General features: G+C 60.7%; 1 protein-coding gene across 6 annotated transcripts in view; it reads right to left on the reverse strand.

Annotated features, from left to right (window-relative positions):
* Nucleotides 1-1072: 1072 nt before the first annotated feature.
* RASAL1 (RAS protein activator like 1) overlaps nucleotides 1073-15458 on the reverse strand; it is a 126845-nt gene continuing 112459 nt past the window's right edge. For 3 of the 6 annotated variants that reach the window (XM_065568229.1, XM_065568233.1, XM_065568228.1), the window contains 7 exons: nucleotides 14372-14516; nucleotides 9883-10055; nucleotides 8956-9093; nucleotides 8222-8357; nucleotides 7405-7546; nucleotides 5172-5248; nucleotides 1073-3910 (listed from right to left, as the gene is read on the reverse strand). In XM_065568229.1, the coding sequence (XP_065424301.1) occupies nucleotides 3771-3910; nucleotides 5172-5248; nucleotides 7405-7546; nucleotides 8222-8357; nucleotides 8956-9093; nucleotides 9883-10055; nucleotides 14372-14516 (951 nt within the window). In that variant the 3' untranslated portion in view covers nucleotides 1073-3770. The remainder of the gene's footprint in view (nucleotides 3911-5171; nucleotides 5249-7404; nucleotides 7547-8221; nucleotides 8358-8955; nucleotides 9094-9882; nucleotides 10056-14371; nucleotides 14517-15458) is intronic. The other 3 variants (XM_005311711.5, XM_065568230.1, XM_065568232.1) reach the window with 3 other exon arrangements.

Genomic DNA, 15458 nt, shown 5'->3' on the forward strand with positions numbered 1-15458 from the left:
CACTTTGCACCTGTTCAGTAGAGGATTCTTACCAGCTAAACTACCCCAAGGCTCCATCGTTACCGGGCACAGAGCAGCCCTTGTCTGGCAATTGCAGCTCTGGGCTGCAGTAGGCCGTGCCAGGTCCAGCGCTCAGCATCTGAACTGGGAGTAGGGAGACCCTCTGTTCTGGGCTCTCAGTGCCCAGGCAACATGGAGGAGGAAGCCGCCTAACTTGAATGCAGAGGGGCCAAGGGCTGGACCAGGAAGGGAATAGCAGGGAGTAGATTTGGGACAGGAGCTTGGGGGCTGGGGCAAAACTGGGATTGGAGGCTGGCAGAGTGGGAGAGCTGGGGCTGGGGGAAGACTGGGACTGGGACTGGGAGGCAGTAGATGGGGGACAGACTGCGATTGGATGAGGAGTCAGGGGTGGGAGACTGGGAGTGGCTGGGCAGAGATGAGGGGACTCTGAGGACACACCAGTATCCCAGGGAGGGAGATTGGGACTGACAGTGGCGATGGGAAATGGGGGGCGGGGCACAGATTGGACGAGAAGCTGGGAGGTGGAGAACTGGGACTGGCTGGACATGGGGCCTGGAAATGGGAGTGGGAGGTGACTTGGCCAGCGAGTCCAGAGGGGTGAGACTGGTACTTGCTGGGCAAGGAAACTGGGACTGGTACGAGAAGCCTGAGGAATGGAGACTAGGACTGGCGAGGCATGGCCAATGGGACAAGAAGTCAGGGGTAGGGGAGAGACAGGACCAAGACAGGGACAGGTTGGAGGGGACAGGACAGAAATGGGCACACTTTGGAAAAGGGGGCAGAAAAGTCTGTGTCCACCACAACACCCCTTCTCAGTGCCTGGAATGGGATCTGATTCCTGCATCTCATCCTTCTTCTCTCAGCAAATAGCTGTGAAAGCCACTAGCAAAGTATCCCCCCACCCCCCCACCCCATAATGCTGGTCTACAGAGGCTAACAACCTACTACTGCTAACACTTACTCCAGTAGCAGAGACCTCTGGGTTGGATCTAAAGGTTCCAACCTTGCAGGGCCATGGGGATGTCAGTATGATGTCACATGATGGACCATCTGTTTTTGAAGTTTGCTTTATTAAAAAGTTAGGAAATTACACACAAAAACCTACGTTACAACAACATTGAGGTTCCAACGTCGAGTGCTCAAAAGTTAAGAAATGCCAGAATTAAGGATGCCTGTGGAACCCTAATTTGGCCCTGTGTGTACGCATTATGTAGAGTCTTCGATAACACGCCTGCCTTTTTCAGCGCATAGGATGGACCTTGGGAGAGTCCATCCTATGCGCTGAATAGGGCTGGCTCCAGCTTGCCAAGCAGGTGCTTGGGGTGGCCACTCCGGAGAGGGGCGGCACATCCAGCTATTCGGCGGCAATTCGGCACACGGTCCCTCACTCCCGCTCGGAGCAAAGGACCTCCTGCCCTGGAGCCGGCCCTGGTGAGGGCGGTGCAGGGGCGGAAAGAGGTGTGCCAGGGGCGGGGGGGGTCGAGCACCCACCGGGCAGAGGGGAAGTTGGCGCCTATATTGGGCACCTAAAATTAGTGGACACTTTTGACTTTAATCTTTGCGCGTCAGTTTGCCTTCTGTAAAAGAGGGAGCACGGTACCCACTTAGCTGAAGAGAAATGAATTAATGCTTGTGAAGCACTGATACTATAGCCATGAGTGCCGGGAAAACGCCCATGAAGGAACTAGTCTGTCTCCAGAGGGTTTGAATAATGGCTGGGGCCACACACTGAGCACTGGCTCACTGCTCCTTCAGTGAGCATGGCCCCTCCTCTGCCCAGGGCCCTGGAATGACAGACTGACCCAGACACACCGGGGGGCTGAATTCAGGGTGCCTGGGCCTCCCTGCTTCCGGCACGTCTTAATGTTTGAGTGCTTCACTTGGCAACTTTATTACAGTTCTTTTAACATCGTTTGTGTGTGTGACATATACAGAGAGATGCACAATAGACAGAGAGGAGTGTGCAAATCTATCTAGGGCAGTGGTCCGGGGACCCTGGGCGTCCGTGGACGATGTCTAAGGGTCCGCGAAAGACTGTGACTGAAAACTAACAGCATTCAGCTGTATATACAGACAACTGATTTCCAAAGGGGTCCGCAAATGAGACCCACTGATCTAGGTTAACTCCAAAGCCCCCCTGCCCCGGATAGCCAGTGAGCCAGTCTGCAAGAGGTCTGCCTCCTGCCTTGACAACCCCAGCCTGGCCATTTGGCACCAGCCGGGGCACGCTGGTTCTGTTCCCAATGGCACATGCAGGCAGGGGTGTCCATTTGCTATCCACGGGGTGCAGCGAGCTGAGCGGACCAGTTGCCCCCTTGGTCAGAGCTTTGCCCTGGAGAGGGGCTGGGGAAGCTCTCTGCTGGCACTGTCAGTCTCACATTCATCAGGGCTTTGGGCTGATTCGGGCGCTCACATTCAGCCGCACTCACCCCGCTCTGGCCCCATCACACCTCACGTTGCTCCAGGATCTGTCTGTTTGTCCAGCCTGCTTCAAGTTGGTTTGTTTGCCCTGTTCTGGCCTATTACCAGAGTTCCTCCGAATGATGTAGGCTTCTCCGCCATGCGCAGTGAGCTGGGCGAGACGTCCCTGGAGTAGCCCCCTCTCGCTTCCCGAGCAGGACTTTGGCACAAGCAACGAGGGGTCCAGCTGGGTTTTAGGCTCAGCCCTGTGCACACAGGGCAGGCTGGGGGCGCCCAGTGGGGCTGTGTGGATAGCCACGCAGTGCACACGTGGATGGAGTGTCAGGGCAGTGAGTTAAAGGAGCACCCAGCAGATGCAGGGCCCTGGGTTCCTTCTCCAACCCAGCCCAGGTGGGCTCCCCACCCACTGCGCTCTAGGCACAAGATGGAGGAGTTTAACCCTCCAATGGCAGAGCTTAGATTTCCCACCCCCAGGAGGTGCTGGGGAGAGCCACGTTCATGGTGGCTGGCCCATGGGCCAGCGCAGGTGGAATTGGGGCAGAGAGACGGGCTGGCGGAGGTTGGCCTGCAGGCCGGACAGCTTTCTGCTGCACAGCCAGGAGTGCTGTGGGGCCGCGGTCTGGCCCACACGCTATTCCACCCAAGAGCCCGGCTCTTGTTCAGAGGATCATGGCTAGGGGCTCACCATCAGTTACAGACACGAGCACCTCCCCTCACCCAGTGGCCACGAAGGCTGGAATATGGGGTGGGAAAGGCACCAACGGGGGTGGGGGTGGGGTGAGCTGTCTTCGGGAGCCAGGGGCAGGCTCTTTGTCACCCGCATGCGCCTCTGGGACACCAGGCACTGGCCGGCCTGAGGTTCAGCGGGAAGGCCCTGTGTGGCAAGGTCACAGGAGGATGGCACTGGGGGATGGGCACAGCTAACCTGGCCAGGCACTGGCATTAGAGGCACGGATCCTGGCTCTGTCCCACAGGGAAAAGGACAGCAAGGAGGTTGGCTGGTGGGGCTCACGGTGTGATTCATGGAGGGTTTCAAGCGCCATCTGATGGTTGATTTAGGCGCTACAGCAGGCCGCCGGGAGGCAGGAGAGCAGGACGCGCTAGGCCACCTCTTGTGGGTGCCTTCTCTTGCTGTGGCCCATCACCTCTGGCCTGAGCTGTGGCTTGGCCACGTGGCCACTGCCATCGCCACCCCCAGCCCAGAGCGCGGTGACAAGTGAGCCAGGGTCTCCCAGCACCAGGGCCCACTCCCTTGCGCCATCGTCAGGTGGTCATGGTCCAACAGAGGCGCCAGGGAGGGATGGGGTGGGGAAGGGGGAGGAGGCTTCTCAGGGGTGGTGAGAGTCATTGTCTGCCTCCTCCTTCTCCCGGCGCTCGAAGGCGCTGTGGGCACGCTCCAGGGCTTGTATGACGTTCAGCAGGCGGGCAGCAGCAGCCATCTGGCGGTCCTGGCAGGAACGGCCTTGCTCTGCAGGACAGAGGGAGAGGAGTGTAGTGAAGGAGAGGGACAACCAGCCCACAGTGCCCTCTGCAGGCACAGGCATGGGAGCGGGCCGGCCGGGCTCAGGTCAGACCCACATGCTCACTCCCATGCCCAGCTCCTCGCTAGGCTCACTTCCACCAGGCCAGGCTGGGCCAGCTAGTGCCGACGGATCCCTGCCCGGCCCATCGGCCCTCACCTGGCCCCATGCCTGCTGAGGCTGGGCTGGAAGCCAGCAGGTGGATAGGGACAGGGTGGGAGAGGCTCGCAGGGACAGGGAGCAACTGGCAATGCTCAGCCACTCTCTATAGGGGGCACGGGCGGCTTTGCACGGAGCCCCTGCCCAGTCCTCTTGGGCTGCGACATGGTCACTGGGTGGGTAGGGAAACAGCGTGGGTGGGGGGGAGAGCTCCCCATCAGAGAATGGCTCGGAGCAGCAGTGATGGCGCGCCAGTCCCAACACAGCAAGACTCAGGCCTTCACCCAATGCAGCAACCACCCCCCACTCGCCCCCCCCCAACCCTCAGGGCAGCGCAGACCTGCCGCCCCCAGCCGCCAGTGCAGCGCAGACCTGCCGCCCCCGGCCCCCGGTGCAGCGCAGAGCTGGCGCCCCCGGCCCCCAGTGCAGCGCAGACCTGCCGCCCCCGGCCCCCAGTGCAGCGCAGACCTGCCGCCCCCGGCCCCCAGGGCAGCTCTGCAGTGCACTGGGGGTCCCAGCCTGGAGCAGCCTCCTGCACCCAAACCCCTTATCCCCAGCTCCACCCCAGAGCCCTCACCCCCTCCCGCATCCCAACCCACTGCCTCAGCCCGGAGCCCCTCCTGCACCCTGACCGCCTCATTTCTGGCCCTACCCCGGAGCCCGCACCCCCCAGCCAGAGCCCTCACCCCCTCCCACACCTCAGCCCAGTGAAAATGAGCGAGTGAGTGAGAGTCGGGAGTAGGGTGACCAGATGTCCCGATTTTATAGGGACAGTCCCGATTTTGGGGTCTTTTTCTTATATAGGCTCCTATTACCCCCCATCCCCGTCCCGATTTTTCACATTTGCTGTCTGGTCACCCTAGTCGGGAGAGTGAGCAAGAGGGCGGGAGGGATGGAGTGAGCAGGAGGTGGGGCCTCGGAGAAGGGCCTGGGCAGGGGCGGGGCCTAAGAGGAGGAACGGGGTGGGGGCGGGGCAAGGGCGTTCGGTTTTGTACTAGTAGATAGTTGGCATCCCTAGCTGAGTGCTCTGGTGGGGAGGGGGCTCCATACCTCCCTGGGCACGAGTACCAGGCCCCCTCTCCTGCTCCGGCGCCAGCCCCGCATCTGAACACTCAATGTACTTCTCCCTGTGGAGAGAGGAGACACGTGAGTTCTTAGGGGCAGGGGCATTAGCTACTGTCTGTCTGTACAGCCCCACGTGCCAGGAAGCCCCCACCCTGGTCTGTATGCCAACCCTTCATCCTGGCCCTTACAGCCCCACACGCAAGGGAGTCCCCCACCCCGGTCCGTACACCCCCCCCATCCTGGCCCTGGTCTGTACAGCTTCACACGCAAGCGTACCCTCCACCCCGGTCCGTACGGCCCCCCTGCCTTGGCCCTGGTCTGTACAGCCCCACACGCAAGGGAGCCCACCGTCCTGGACTATATGCCCCCTCCCACCCCAGCCCCGGTCTGTACAGCCCCATGCGCAGAGGGCTCCCAGTCCTGATGGCCCCATGCAAGGGCCCCCTCACCCCGGCCTGTATGGCCCCCTGCCCCAATCCCAGTCTGTACGGTCCCACCTAGTCTGAACAGCCATGAGGGCAATGGGGCCGCAGCCCAGCTCGCCTGATATAATGATCTAATAACCAAAGGTGAGAAGGGGTGTTCAGAGCACAGGGCTTGGGACCCCTCCCTCTCTCCTCTCCCCTGGGGTGTTACAGGCTCAGATTACTAGAGCAGGGTGTCCAGGAACCCATAACCTACTGGGGTCCAGGTCGCTGACTGGTTCTCCTGCCTTTTAGTCTCGCCTTGGGGCCATTTACGGGGCTGGAATGAGATGGAAGCGGCTCTCCCCAGGAGTTCCCCCAGGTGTTGTCCCGATTGCCCCCCCCTTCCCTTCAGTGGCACAGGCTCGAGGCCTGCACACCCTGTGCTGGGGAGATCGCGTGGGTTCAGTGACAGAACCAGCATTTCCCACTAGCACTCCCGTCACTGCTCACGCTGCCCCAGTGGGAGACCGCCCGAGACCCTGCATGCAGGCAGGGGAGACACCGGGCAGACGCGCCCCCAGAAACGATGATCAACACCAATGACCTGTGACAGCATCTGCAGGGACCCCACTGTGCTAGGTGCAAACACCAAACAGAAGGATGGTCCCTGCCCTGAAAAGCCTGCGAGCTACCGATGGACGGAGCCTCTGTGCTCCAGAACCCTCCAGAAGAGGAGCAGGTGCAAGGCCTAGCACATCTGTCTGGGTCTCCTCAGGTGCGCCCACCACCAAAGCGTCCTGACTTGCTCCAAGCAGGGTTAGACAACACAACACTGAGAACTCCTGAGCTCTGGCTACACTACGGTTTCCACCTTGCTGCCAGCACCAACGGGCAGTTAGGGCTCCTAATTTCCCTAGTGTAGACAAGGCCCCCCCTGCAACGGCACAGGATGCCCCCATCTGATGCTATGGGTAGGAGCTCCGGTGGAGGGCAACATCCCTGCAGGTCAGGACTGGAGGGACCCTTCCTCCCCAGCCCCAGAGGGAGGGGGCAGTTGGGGAGGAATCCCAAGATCCCGTGTGGGGTGCAGGGGATCCCCCGAGTCCAAGGAGCCTCTTGGGCCATGGGAGGAAGACCCGTAACCCTCCTCATGCTGCTGACTACATAAGGGCTTTCTCAAGGGTAACAATTTAGGGAGGGGAGACCTCTGGTGGTGGGAACTGGGAAGCCAGGCAAGATGAAGCCAAAGGCTGCACTCCAGTCCGGCTCACGCCCTATTCGGAGGTTAGTGCTGCCCCCTACTGGGGGTGGAAGAGGATGGGGGGTACAAGTGTTTGAGCAGGGGCTGCTCCCAGGAGAAAGTGGTGACCGCTGCAGGCTGAGATAACTGGGCTAATGATCAATGCCAGCTGCAACTGAAACCCTCCTCCCCAGGAGGCGGGGCAGGGGCTCCCCCCAGTAGCTTGGCAGAGAGACGAGGGGAAGGGGAATGGGATGGCAGTTAATAGATGGGGCATCTGAAACCAGCCCCATCCCCTCAGAACCACCCCAGCTCCACCCCCGCCCTGAGCCCCAGGATTAGAACTCAGCGCCCCTCCCTGGGGCCCCGATCCTGCCCAGACATGGAGTAGCCCCTGCTCTGGTGCCCAAGCTCTCCTCCCTGCCCCAGACTCTATGGCTTCCCTACTCATCATAGCAAGTCCCCCCACCATGCCAGCCACAGGGTGACCACTGCCCCCGCCATGCACAACCCCTGGCCATGGCCCTGCCCCCGCCGGCATCACCTGCCCTCGCCCCGCAGCTGCACTGACCTGAGCTTGTCTCTCGCCAGCAAGAGCTGCCCGTACACCATCTGGGTCTCGGCATCCGGGTCGAGGGGGTCGCTCCAGTCCCCCAGGGTCATGGCAGAGTGAGTCCGGCTGCAGCCGTGCACTGGGGGCAGGACAGAGAGGACTGTTCCAATGAGCCCCAAGGCGTGGGCAGGAGGGGCTGCCATTCAGGGTACGGGGTGGGCCAGGGGCCCTGCCTGCAAGGGTCTAGGAGCAGAGCGGGTTGCTCCTGACTAGCCAATCAGCCTCCAGGGAAGCCCTCTCCCCCATCTCCCCCAAGGCCATGAGTGAGGGAGATCCATCCTCCCAGCCAGTGGGGACTGGTCAGGGCTCCCGCCAGGGCCCACTACTACTGCTCTGCCACCAGGCTGCTGGGTTAACAGCTGCTTGGGGCAGATGTGTGGCCTTTGCTACCCTCCCCCAGCCCCAGGGGCTGCGCCAGTGCGGTCTAGTGGATTGAGCACTTGAGTGGAGCTTGGGAGACTTGGGTTCTGTTCCCAGCCCTGCCACGGGCCTGCTGGGTGACCTTGGGCAAGTCATTCCCCTGCTCTGTACCTCAGTTTCTCATCTGTGCAATGGGGGTAATGCTAGTGCTGTCCTGTGTGAAGTACTTTGAGCTGTGCTGGGTGTTATAGGGGGAAGGGGCCTGGATCTCCCGACCCTTATCCAGCTCCACCTATCCCCAAGCGGAGAAGCAGCAGCGGCATAGAGAGGTCTCTGGGTCGAAAAAGCCCCTTCCCTTGCCCAAGCCCAGTGGGCTGAAGTTGCAGCAGCCCTGTAGCTGGCAGGGGCCAGTTACCTGTGCGGTCGGGCTGCAGGCAGCAGGTCCAGCGGTTGCCCCGGAAGGCACCCGGGTGGCAAGAGGGCAGCATGCGCTCATTGCAGATGCTGGCCTTGCGGATGGCTGACAGCCACTGGTTCAACTCGTTCACATTCTGCTGGAGACAGGGGAGTCTCAGCCAGGAAGGATGGTGCCGCTTCCCCGCCCCAGCCCCCAGGGATACAACCCAGCCCCCCAGGGTTCTAGTCCTGGCTCCAGCCTGCTGGGTGACCTTGGGCAAGTCCCGCCTCCTTTGGTGCCTCAGTTTCCCCATCTACACCTCAGCACAGACTGTTCCAGGCTGCAGTGTGATCCATGGATTGGATGCGACTCATCCAGATTTTCACCCCCCCTTCTTTTCTCATGTCATGGCCAGCCAGAATCCTGCCCCCCCTCCGCCCCCCCCCCCCTGCACTTTGGCAATGGCCTCGGTTAAAGCAACGGAACAGACCCTCTGCTGCCCCCGCCCGACAAGTCCAACCTGGCAGCTGGGTGGTACTGCCCAGGGCTCCAAATCCCAGGGGCCCACTGACACCGCGGTGGCACCAGGAGCCACCATGGGTTGAACTAAAGCATGAAGGCCCCCAAGTGGGGGTCCTGGCAGGCCCTGTCCTCCCAGAGCTGGCCCAGAGGCGCACACTGGGCAGCAGGTGGCGCTGGCTCAGCAGACTGGTGACCGCGTTGCCAGGGCCACCTCCCCGGCGGGAACTCGCCTTGCACTGGATGTACATGGTGCGCAGCTGCCCTTCGTTGTCCTGCGTTATGATCTGCATCATGTGTGGCTGCTGGAAGGCGTTTTCGTCCACCCTCTCCACGGCGCAGATCCGCTGGATGGGGATGGAGGAGCGAACCTGCACGAAGAAACAGTGGGGAGCTCAGGGCTGGTAGAGCGGGGGGAGGGCCAATGGGATTGAGGGGCATCAGCAGAGCTGCAGGAGGGGGGCCCAGGGCTGGCATAGCAGCGGGGGGGGGATTGAGGGGTGCCAGCAGAGCTGGGGGAAGGGGGAGCCCAGGGCTGGTGTAGCAGCGGGGAGGAGGGATTGAGGGGCACCGGCAGAGTTGGGGGGAGCCCAGGGCTGGCATAGCAGAGGTGGGGGGATGGAGGGGCGCCGGCAGAGCTGAGGGAAGGGGGAGCCCAGGGTTGGTGTAGCAGCGGGGGAGGGGGGGATTGAGGGGCGCCGGCAGAGCTCGGGGGAGCCCAGGGCTGGTGTAGCAGCGGGGGGGGGGGATTGAGGGGCGCCGGCAGAGCTGGGGGAAGGGGGAGCCCAGGGTTGGTGTAGCAGCGGGGGGGGGGAGGGGGTTGAGGGGCGCCGGCAGAGCTAGGGGAAGGGGGAGCCCAGGGTTGGTGTAGCGGGGGGGGGGAATTGAGGGGCGCTGGCAGAGCTGGGGGGAGCCCAGGGTTGGTGTAGCGGGGGGGGGGAATTGAGGGGCGCCGGCAGAGCTGGGGGGAGCCCAGGGCTGGTGTAGCAGCGGGTGTGGGGGACAGACTGGGATTGAGGGGCGCCGGCAGAGCTCCACAGCAGAGACCCGTCCATGCTCTGCCTGCCCCCCGCTAGCATGACCCTCCCATCCCTGAGCTTGGCCCTAGCGAGTGGCAGCGCCCAGGTCTCCGTTCTCGAGGGCACTGGGGGGACACACACCTGCCACTCTGGGGACTTGGAGTAGGAGAGGGTCTCGCTGCTCAGCCAGAAGTAGCGTTTCTTGAAGGTGAAGCGCGGGAGCAGGTGGAGCCCCTCGGCCTTGCGCTTGTGCAGGTAGCCCTCCTTGATGGTGACCGAGGGGTGGAAGAGCGTCCGGGGCTGGGCCTTGCCCGCTGTGTGGAGAAGAGAGTGGGGTTACCCCGTCCGTCTGCCTGGTGAAACTCCAGCCCCTTCACCAGGCCAGGTTTTGCCTGACAACGACCCCCCTGGACCCGGTGAGAGGTGTGCTCTGGTGCCTACATGCTGGGGAAGCCAGGGTCTGCATCACTTCCCCACCCCAGGCCAGGGCCATGACCCACAGTCAATGCCAGGCTCCCTCTGGGCAGACCCAGGCTAAATGAGTGGGAGGCTGGATTCTCTGCCCAGCCCAGAGGAGAGCGAGCCCTGGCCAAGCATAGGGAGAGGGGCTGCCCCCCCCCCCCCCAGGGGGCCAAGTGATCTGCCCCTGCAGCACCCCCAGCCCCCAACCAAGAGCGCGGCCATTTCTGCAGTCAGTCATTGACCCCAATCACCGCGGGCCTGGCGCGCAGTAGCCGTGGAGCTGGGGTACGGGCTGCCCTTGCAGGAGGGGCTGCTGAGACCCGAGGCACACACAGGAATCATTCAGGGCAGTTTGGTCACTTGGATCCACACTCGTCCTGGAAACCCCCTTGTCCCCGAGCCCCCAGAGCCAGGCGCAATGGCAGGAATGGCCCATTCTCCAATGGCCGAAGCACACACAGTGTTCCCCAGAAGGGGGCGCCATTTTCCTGCTGATCCCAGCCCTCCACACAGGACTCTCCACAAAGCTCTGCATTTTAATTAGTAATCGGGGCAGGGAGAGCGGTGCCCATCTCACCCCTTGCCCGGGCTAGCTCTCCTGGGAGTCAATCGCAGGGGATTTCAGCTGCTCTGCTTCCAAACGGGCCCAGCAAGTCTGGGGGGCACAAACACATGAGCTGGCCAAGCTTTTCCAACCCAGGCAGTGCTCCCGGCGTCAGATCAGTGTGGGGCACTTCCAGTCTCAGCCTAACCTACCCCCGCAGGGCTACAAGGGCACAACGGAGCCTCTGCAGAAGCCCTAAGGAAAGGGTCCAGCCTGGCCCAGTCAGAAGGGGAAGCTGGTGAATGGAAAGGAGCAAAGGCAGATCTGGCACTGACTGGGACCTGTGGGGCACCTAATGACACCAGGGTGAGCTGGGTGTGCCAGGACAGCAGGGGCGAGGCTGGGTGTGCCAGGACAGCAGGGTGAGCTGGGTGTGCCAGGACAGCAGGGGCGAGGCTGGGTGTGCCAGGACACCAGGGTGAGCTGGGTGTGCCAGGACAGCAGGGGCGAGGCTGGGTGTGCCAGGACACCAGGGTGAGCTGGGTGTGCCAGGACACCAGGGTGAGCTGGGTGTGCCAGGACAGCAGGGGCGAGGCTGGGTGTGCCAGGACAGCAGGGTGAGCTGGGTGTGCCAGGACAGCAGGGGCGAGGCTGGCGGGACTCAGAGCTGCAGTCTGACTCCTGCGAGAGAGACTGGCCATGGGCTGCTCCTCTAATGGCCTGACTCAAAGTCCAGGGAGTCGTTCCCCTGACTGTGGGTTTGGGCTGAGGGCCCAGGTGTGCTGTACGGGATGGAGAATGGGCTGGCTCTGGTCCTTCAACGTCCTCCCTGCCCACAACGCCTGCCCGCTGTGCTCATCCCTGGTGCTGCACAACTCCCTGTTCTGCACCAGCCAGGCCATGGCCAGCCCGCGAGCGCCCTGCATGGTTAGACTGTCAGCTGGCCTTGGTGCAGAGCTGGGACTGAACTGTGCTTAGCTGTGCCACAGGGACTCTGCCGCTGGGCTGGGCTTTGGAACCTGGCTAAGACACTTGGGTCCTGTCCGGTCCGGGCTGAGGCCAGCCACGTTAGGAGAGCAGCAGCCCTGAGTAAGAAGCAGAAAGTCTCATCCTCACATTCCATCTAAATGGCATCAAAACAATGTAATATCGGGCTGTTACGGAGGCTCCCGTCCCAATAGTGCCCAGCATCACCAGAGAAAGAAACAGATTGTGAGACGTTTAGGGAGGACGTTGTTTGACAGCATTCTGTCTGGCAAGGAATCGCCTAACAGCTGTGATTGTGAAATCTATACTTTGATTGTTTTGCCTTCATGGTGCCTGCTTCTCTATTGTTTATCTGGCTGGTCTCTGGCTGGTTCTTTGATCGTTTCTGCCTGTTGCAGCATTAATTTTGCAAGATTTAAATAAGCTCACGTGGTGGGGGTGGTTGGGTGAAGAGTGGTTTGGTAATGGGCTGGGCTGGGTGAAAAATGCTGGTTTGCAGGACTTTCATTTACAACGGCTGGTGACGGTAGAGCAGGACTCTATAATAACTGGGGTCCAAAAGGAATTTCTCGAGGCTCCAGGGCACAGCCCACGATCAGAGCTGCCAGACCTCAACACCCTGCCAACTACATCGTGCAGAAGCTGGGGTCTCTGGAGGACCTGATCCTGGCTGGCCACTAGGAAAAGGCCGTCTGATTCTGGGGAGTGGTGAGCACTGTATGCTTAGCGTGTGTGTTCTGCTTAGGTAACTGTTAATAGCGGTTAAGGATATTACTGCGTAAGGCTCTTTCACTGGTAAAAGGCCCCGCAAACCCGCAGAAGATTACACCCTGAGCCCTAGGAACTGGGTAAGGGTGGCCTGGAGCCCTAGGAGCTGGGAAAGTGTGGAGGTACCTAAATTAACCGAGTTACACCTTGTAAAGGGGGGGTGCTGGAGAGTGTGCAGGTACCAGCGCCCGCTGCAAGATCAGCCCATGCCCTCCCCATGCCCAGCGCTATCGTGTTGTGTCCGGGGCCCACGACACAGGAGCTGTTCGTAGCACGGACAGGGCCCCAGATGACTGGGAGTTGCATGGCTGGGGCGGCATGTGAGGCCGTGGTAACTCAGTTGATCTCTAGAGGAAGCAGCTGGTCTCCTGGTACCCAAGGGTCCCCCCCTCCGGGGACGGGCAGAGAATCCAGCCTCCATGCTCATTTAATCCTGGATCAGTCCCTCACAGCGTTCTCCTTCTAGCCCCCGCCCTGCCCCCCACGCCATGCTCAGTCTGAGAGACAAGCTGTGCCCACCAATCCTGGAGGATGCTCCCTAACCCCCCCCCCCCCATTGCCCTGTGGACCCCAGACCCTGCACTGGGGGGCAGGGAACATGCAGAGAGCAGATGATTTCTAGCCATCACCTTCCTCACTGTCTGGCAACAACTGCTGATTTGAATCCCCTTTAAATACCAAACGAGCAGGGAACTGGTGAGAAACACCATCAAGGGCCGCACACTCCGGGCTCCATCCTGAGGCGTGCTGAGTACCCGGCCACTCCTCTGGGGCAGCCCCCTGCACACCCTGACAGTCACCCCAGCTCTGCTCCAGCCTCCCTGCCGAGCCCCTCTCTGCTCTTCCCCTGTCCACGCCGGAGCGAGCCCGGCAGACTCACCCACTTTGACGGCTACATTATGCAGCTGTCATATGGGATCGAGTCAGCGCACTGAGCTGGGGGAGCAGATCCCAGCCACGGCTGCACTGGACACATTGCAAGAAACAGCCCACTCCCACACCTCGCCCGGGGCCCAGACCACCTCCCCTTCCCTCTGGCTGGAGATGGGGGCTGTCTCTCCCGCACTGAAGCGCAGGGATGGGACACCAAAGGGGCAATGGTGCTGGAGCTGAGTGTGGGCTGGAGATACTGCCTAGGATGCCCTGAACCCTTCCAAGGTTTGGCGCAGAGCCGGCAGGACTGAGGGATGTGAGGGGCCGGACGATCAGCTGGGTGTCAGTTTGATGTATCTTTCCGTGACATCCTGCCAGTCACACGCGAGAGATGGTCGCCTCGTTGCCCTGCTAGTGCAGTGACTGTGCTCCAGCCCCATCGCACCCGCTTCCAGCAAACGCTCGACTGACCGAGCTTCGAGGCAAAGAAACGTTTCCATGGTTGTCCAGTCAGAGAGCAGAAACACCGCCATGTGCCTGACCTGACCAATGGCGACAGACGCACAGCTTAGCTTGCAAACTGATTGGACAGAGGATTCGGAATTCAGGGGCCAGCTCCACCAAGGGATTTAGGGTCCTACAGATTCCATGGAAGAAGGAGTTTAACAACTTTGGTGGCTGTGGCTGGGGGATGGAAGGGACGCCCTGTCTGCTCCCAAAGGTGCTGCCGGCACCCGACTGCCCAGCTGCGGTCGCGATGCGGCTTTGGGGAGCTGAGGCCACTGCTCTGTGGCGTGACTTCCCCGCTGCCTGAGACGGGTTGGCATAGGCCCCACATCCCTCTCCCTTTGCCCGCTGGTGGCACCCAGAGGCACCACCCGGGCCGGAGCCCCCTTGTGCTGAGTGCCACCTTCTTTGCATCCGGCAGCATCAATACTTGCAGCAAGCCCAGGGCAGGAAAGGGGGCGGCCTGAGCCCAGCGCATCAGGGACTCACCACTCTCGCTGTCCACGTCGATGAGCTTGTCCAGGAAATCCTTGACACGGGTGATGCTGGGAAGGATGAAGGGGTGCAGCGGAGCCATCCACTGCTCCTTGCCATGTCCCAGCTGCAGGCCGAGGTTGCCAATGCTCTGCACTGCCTGCCAGGGAGAGGAGCAGCGAGGGGGGTCACAGTGCAGCCACGGGATCTGCAGGACGTCTCTCCAGCCTGGCTCAAGCCCCACCAGGGCTTTGGACCCTTTGCTGGACAGGGTCAGTACCATCCCAGGCCACGAGCATCCCAGGGAAAACCAAGCCAGTGGCTACTGGAATGGAGATGATCAGATGCCATCTATGCTGCCTTCCCTTTGCCTGTATATTGCCCTTGGGACAGGGACCTGCCTGCCTGGCACAGGCTCTGAGTAGTACAGACTAGCAGCAAGAACTGGCATGCAGTGTCTTAGAGGTGGAAAATTTGGGGAGATGTTCACCCCCCCTCCCCCTGCCTCCTCTCGGACCCCCAGCAGAGCAAAAGGAAAGGGGAGTAGGGGAGGTTTTGGGTGGGACGCAGGGAGGGTCTGGGCAGCTTGGAGGCGGGAGAGAGAGAGAGAGGCAGGATCTGATGAGAAACAGTCAAATGAAAAGAAGTCCCATTCAATTACATCATGTAATGGCAGACAGCTAAAAAGTGACAAGTTTTTAAAGTGCTTATATACCAATGCTAGAAGTCTAAATAATAAGATGGCTGAACTTGAGTGCCTTGTATTAAATGAGGATATTGATAAAATAGGCATCACAGAAACTTGGTGGAATGAGGATAATCAATGGGACTCAGTAATACCAGGGTACAAAATATACCGGAAGGAAAGAACAGGTCATGCTGGTGGGGGAGGGGCACTATATGTGAAAGAAAGCGTAGAATCAAATGAAGTAAAAATCTTAAATGAACCAAACTGTCCCATAGAAGCTCTATGGATAGTAATTCCATACTCTAATAATAAGACTATAGCAGTAGGGATATATTACCGACCACCTGGCCAGGATGGTGATAGTGACTGTGAAATGCTCAGGGAGATTAGAGAGGCTATTAAAATAAAAAACTC

This window comes from Chrysemys picta, chromosome 15 (assembly GCF_011386835.1).
Source record: "Chrysemys picta bellii isolate R12L10 chromosome 15, ASM1138683v2, whole genome shotgun sequence".
In the NCBI taxonomy this organism is placed as follows: Eukaryota; Metazoa; Chordata; order Testudines; family Emydidae; genus Chrysemys; species Chrysemys picta.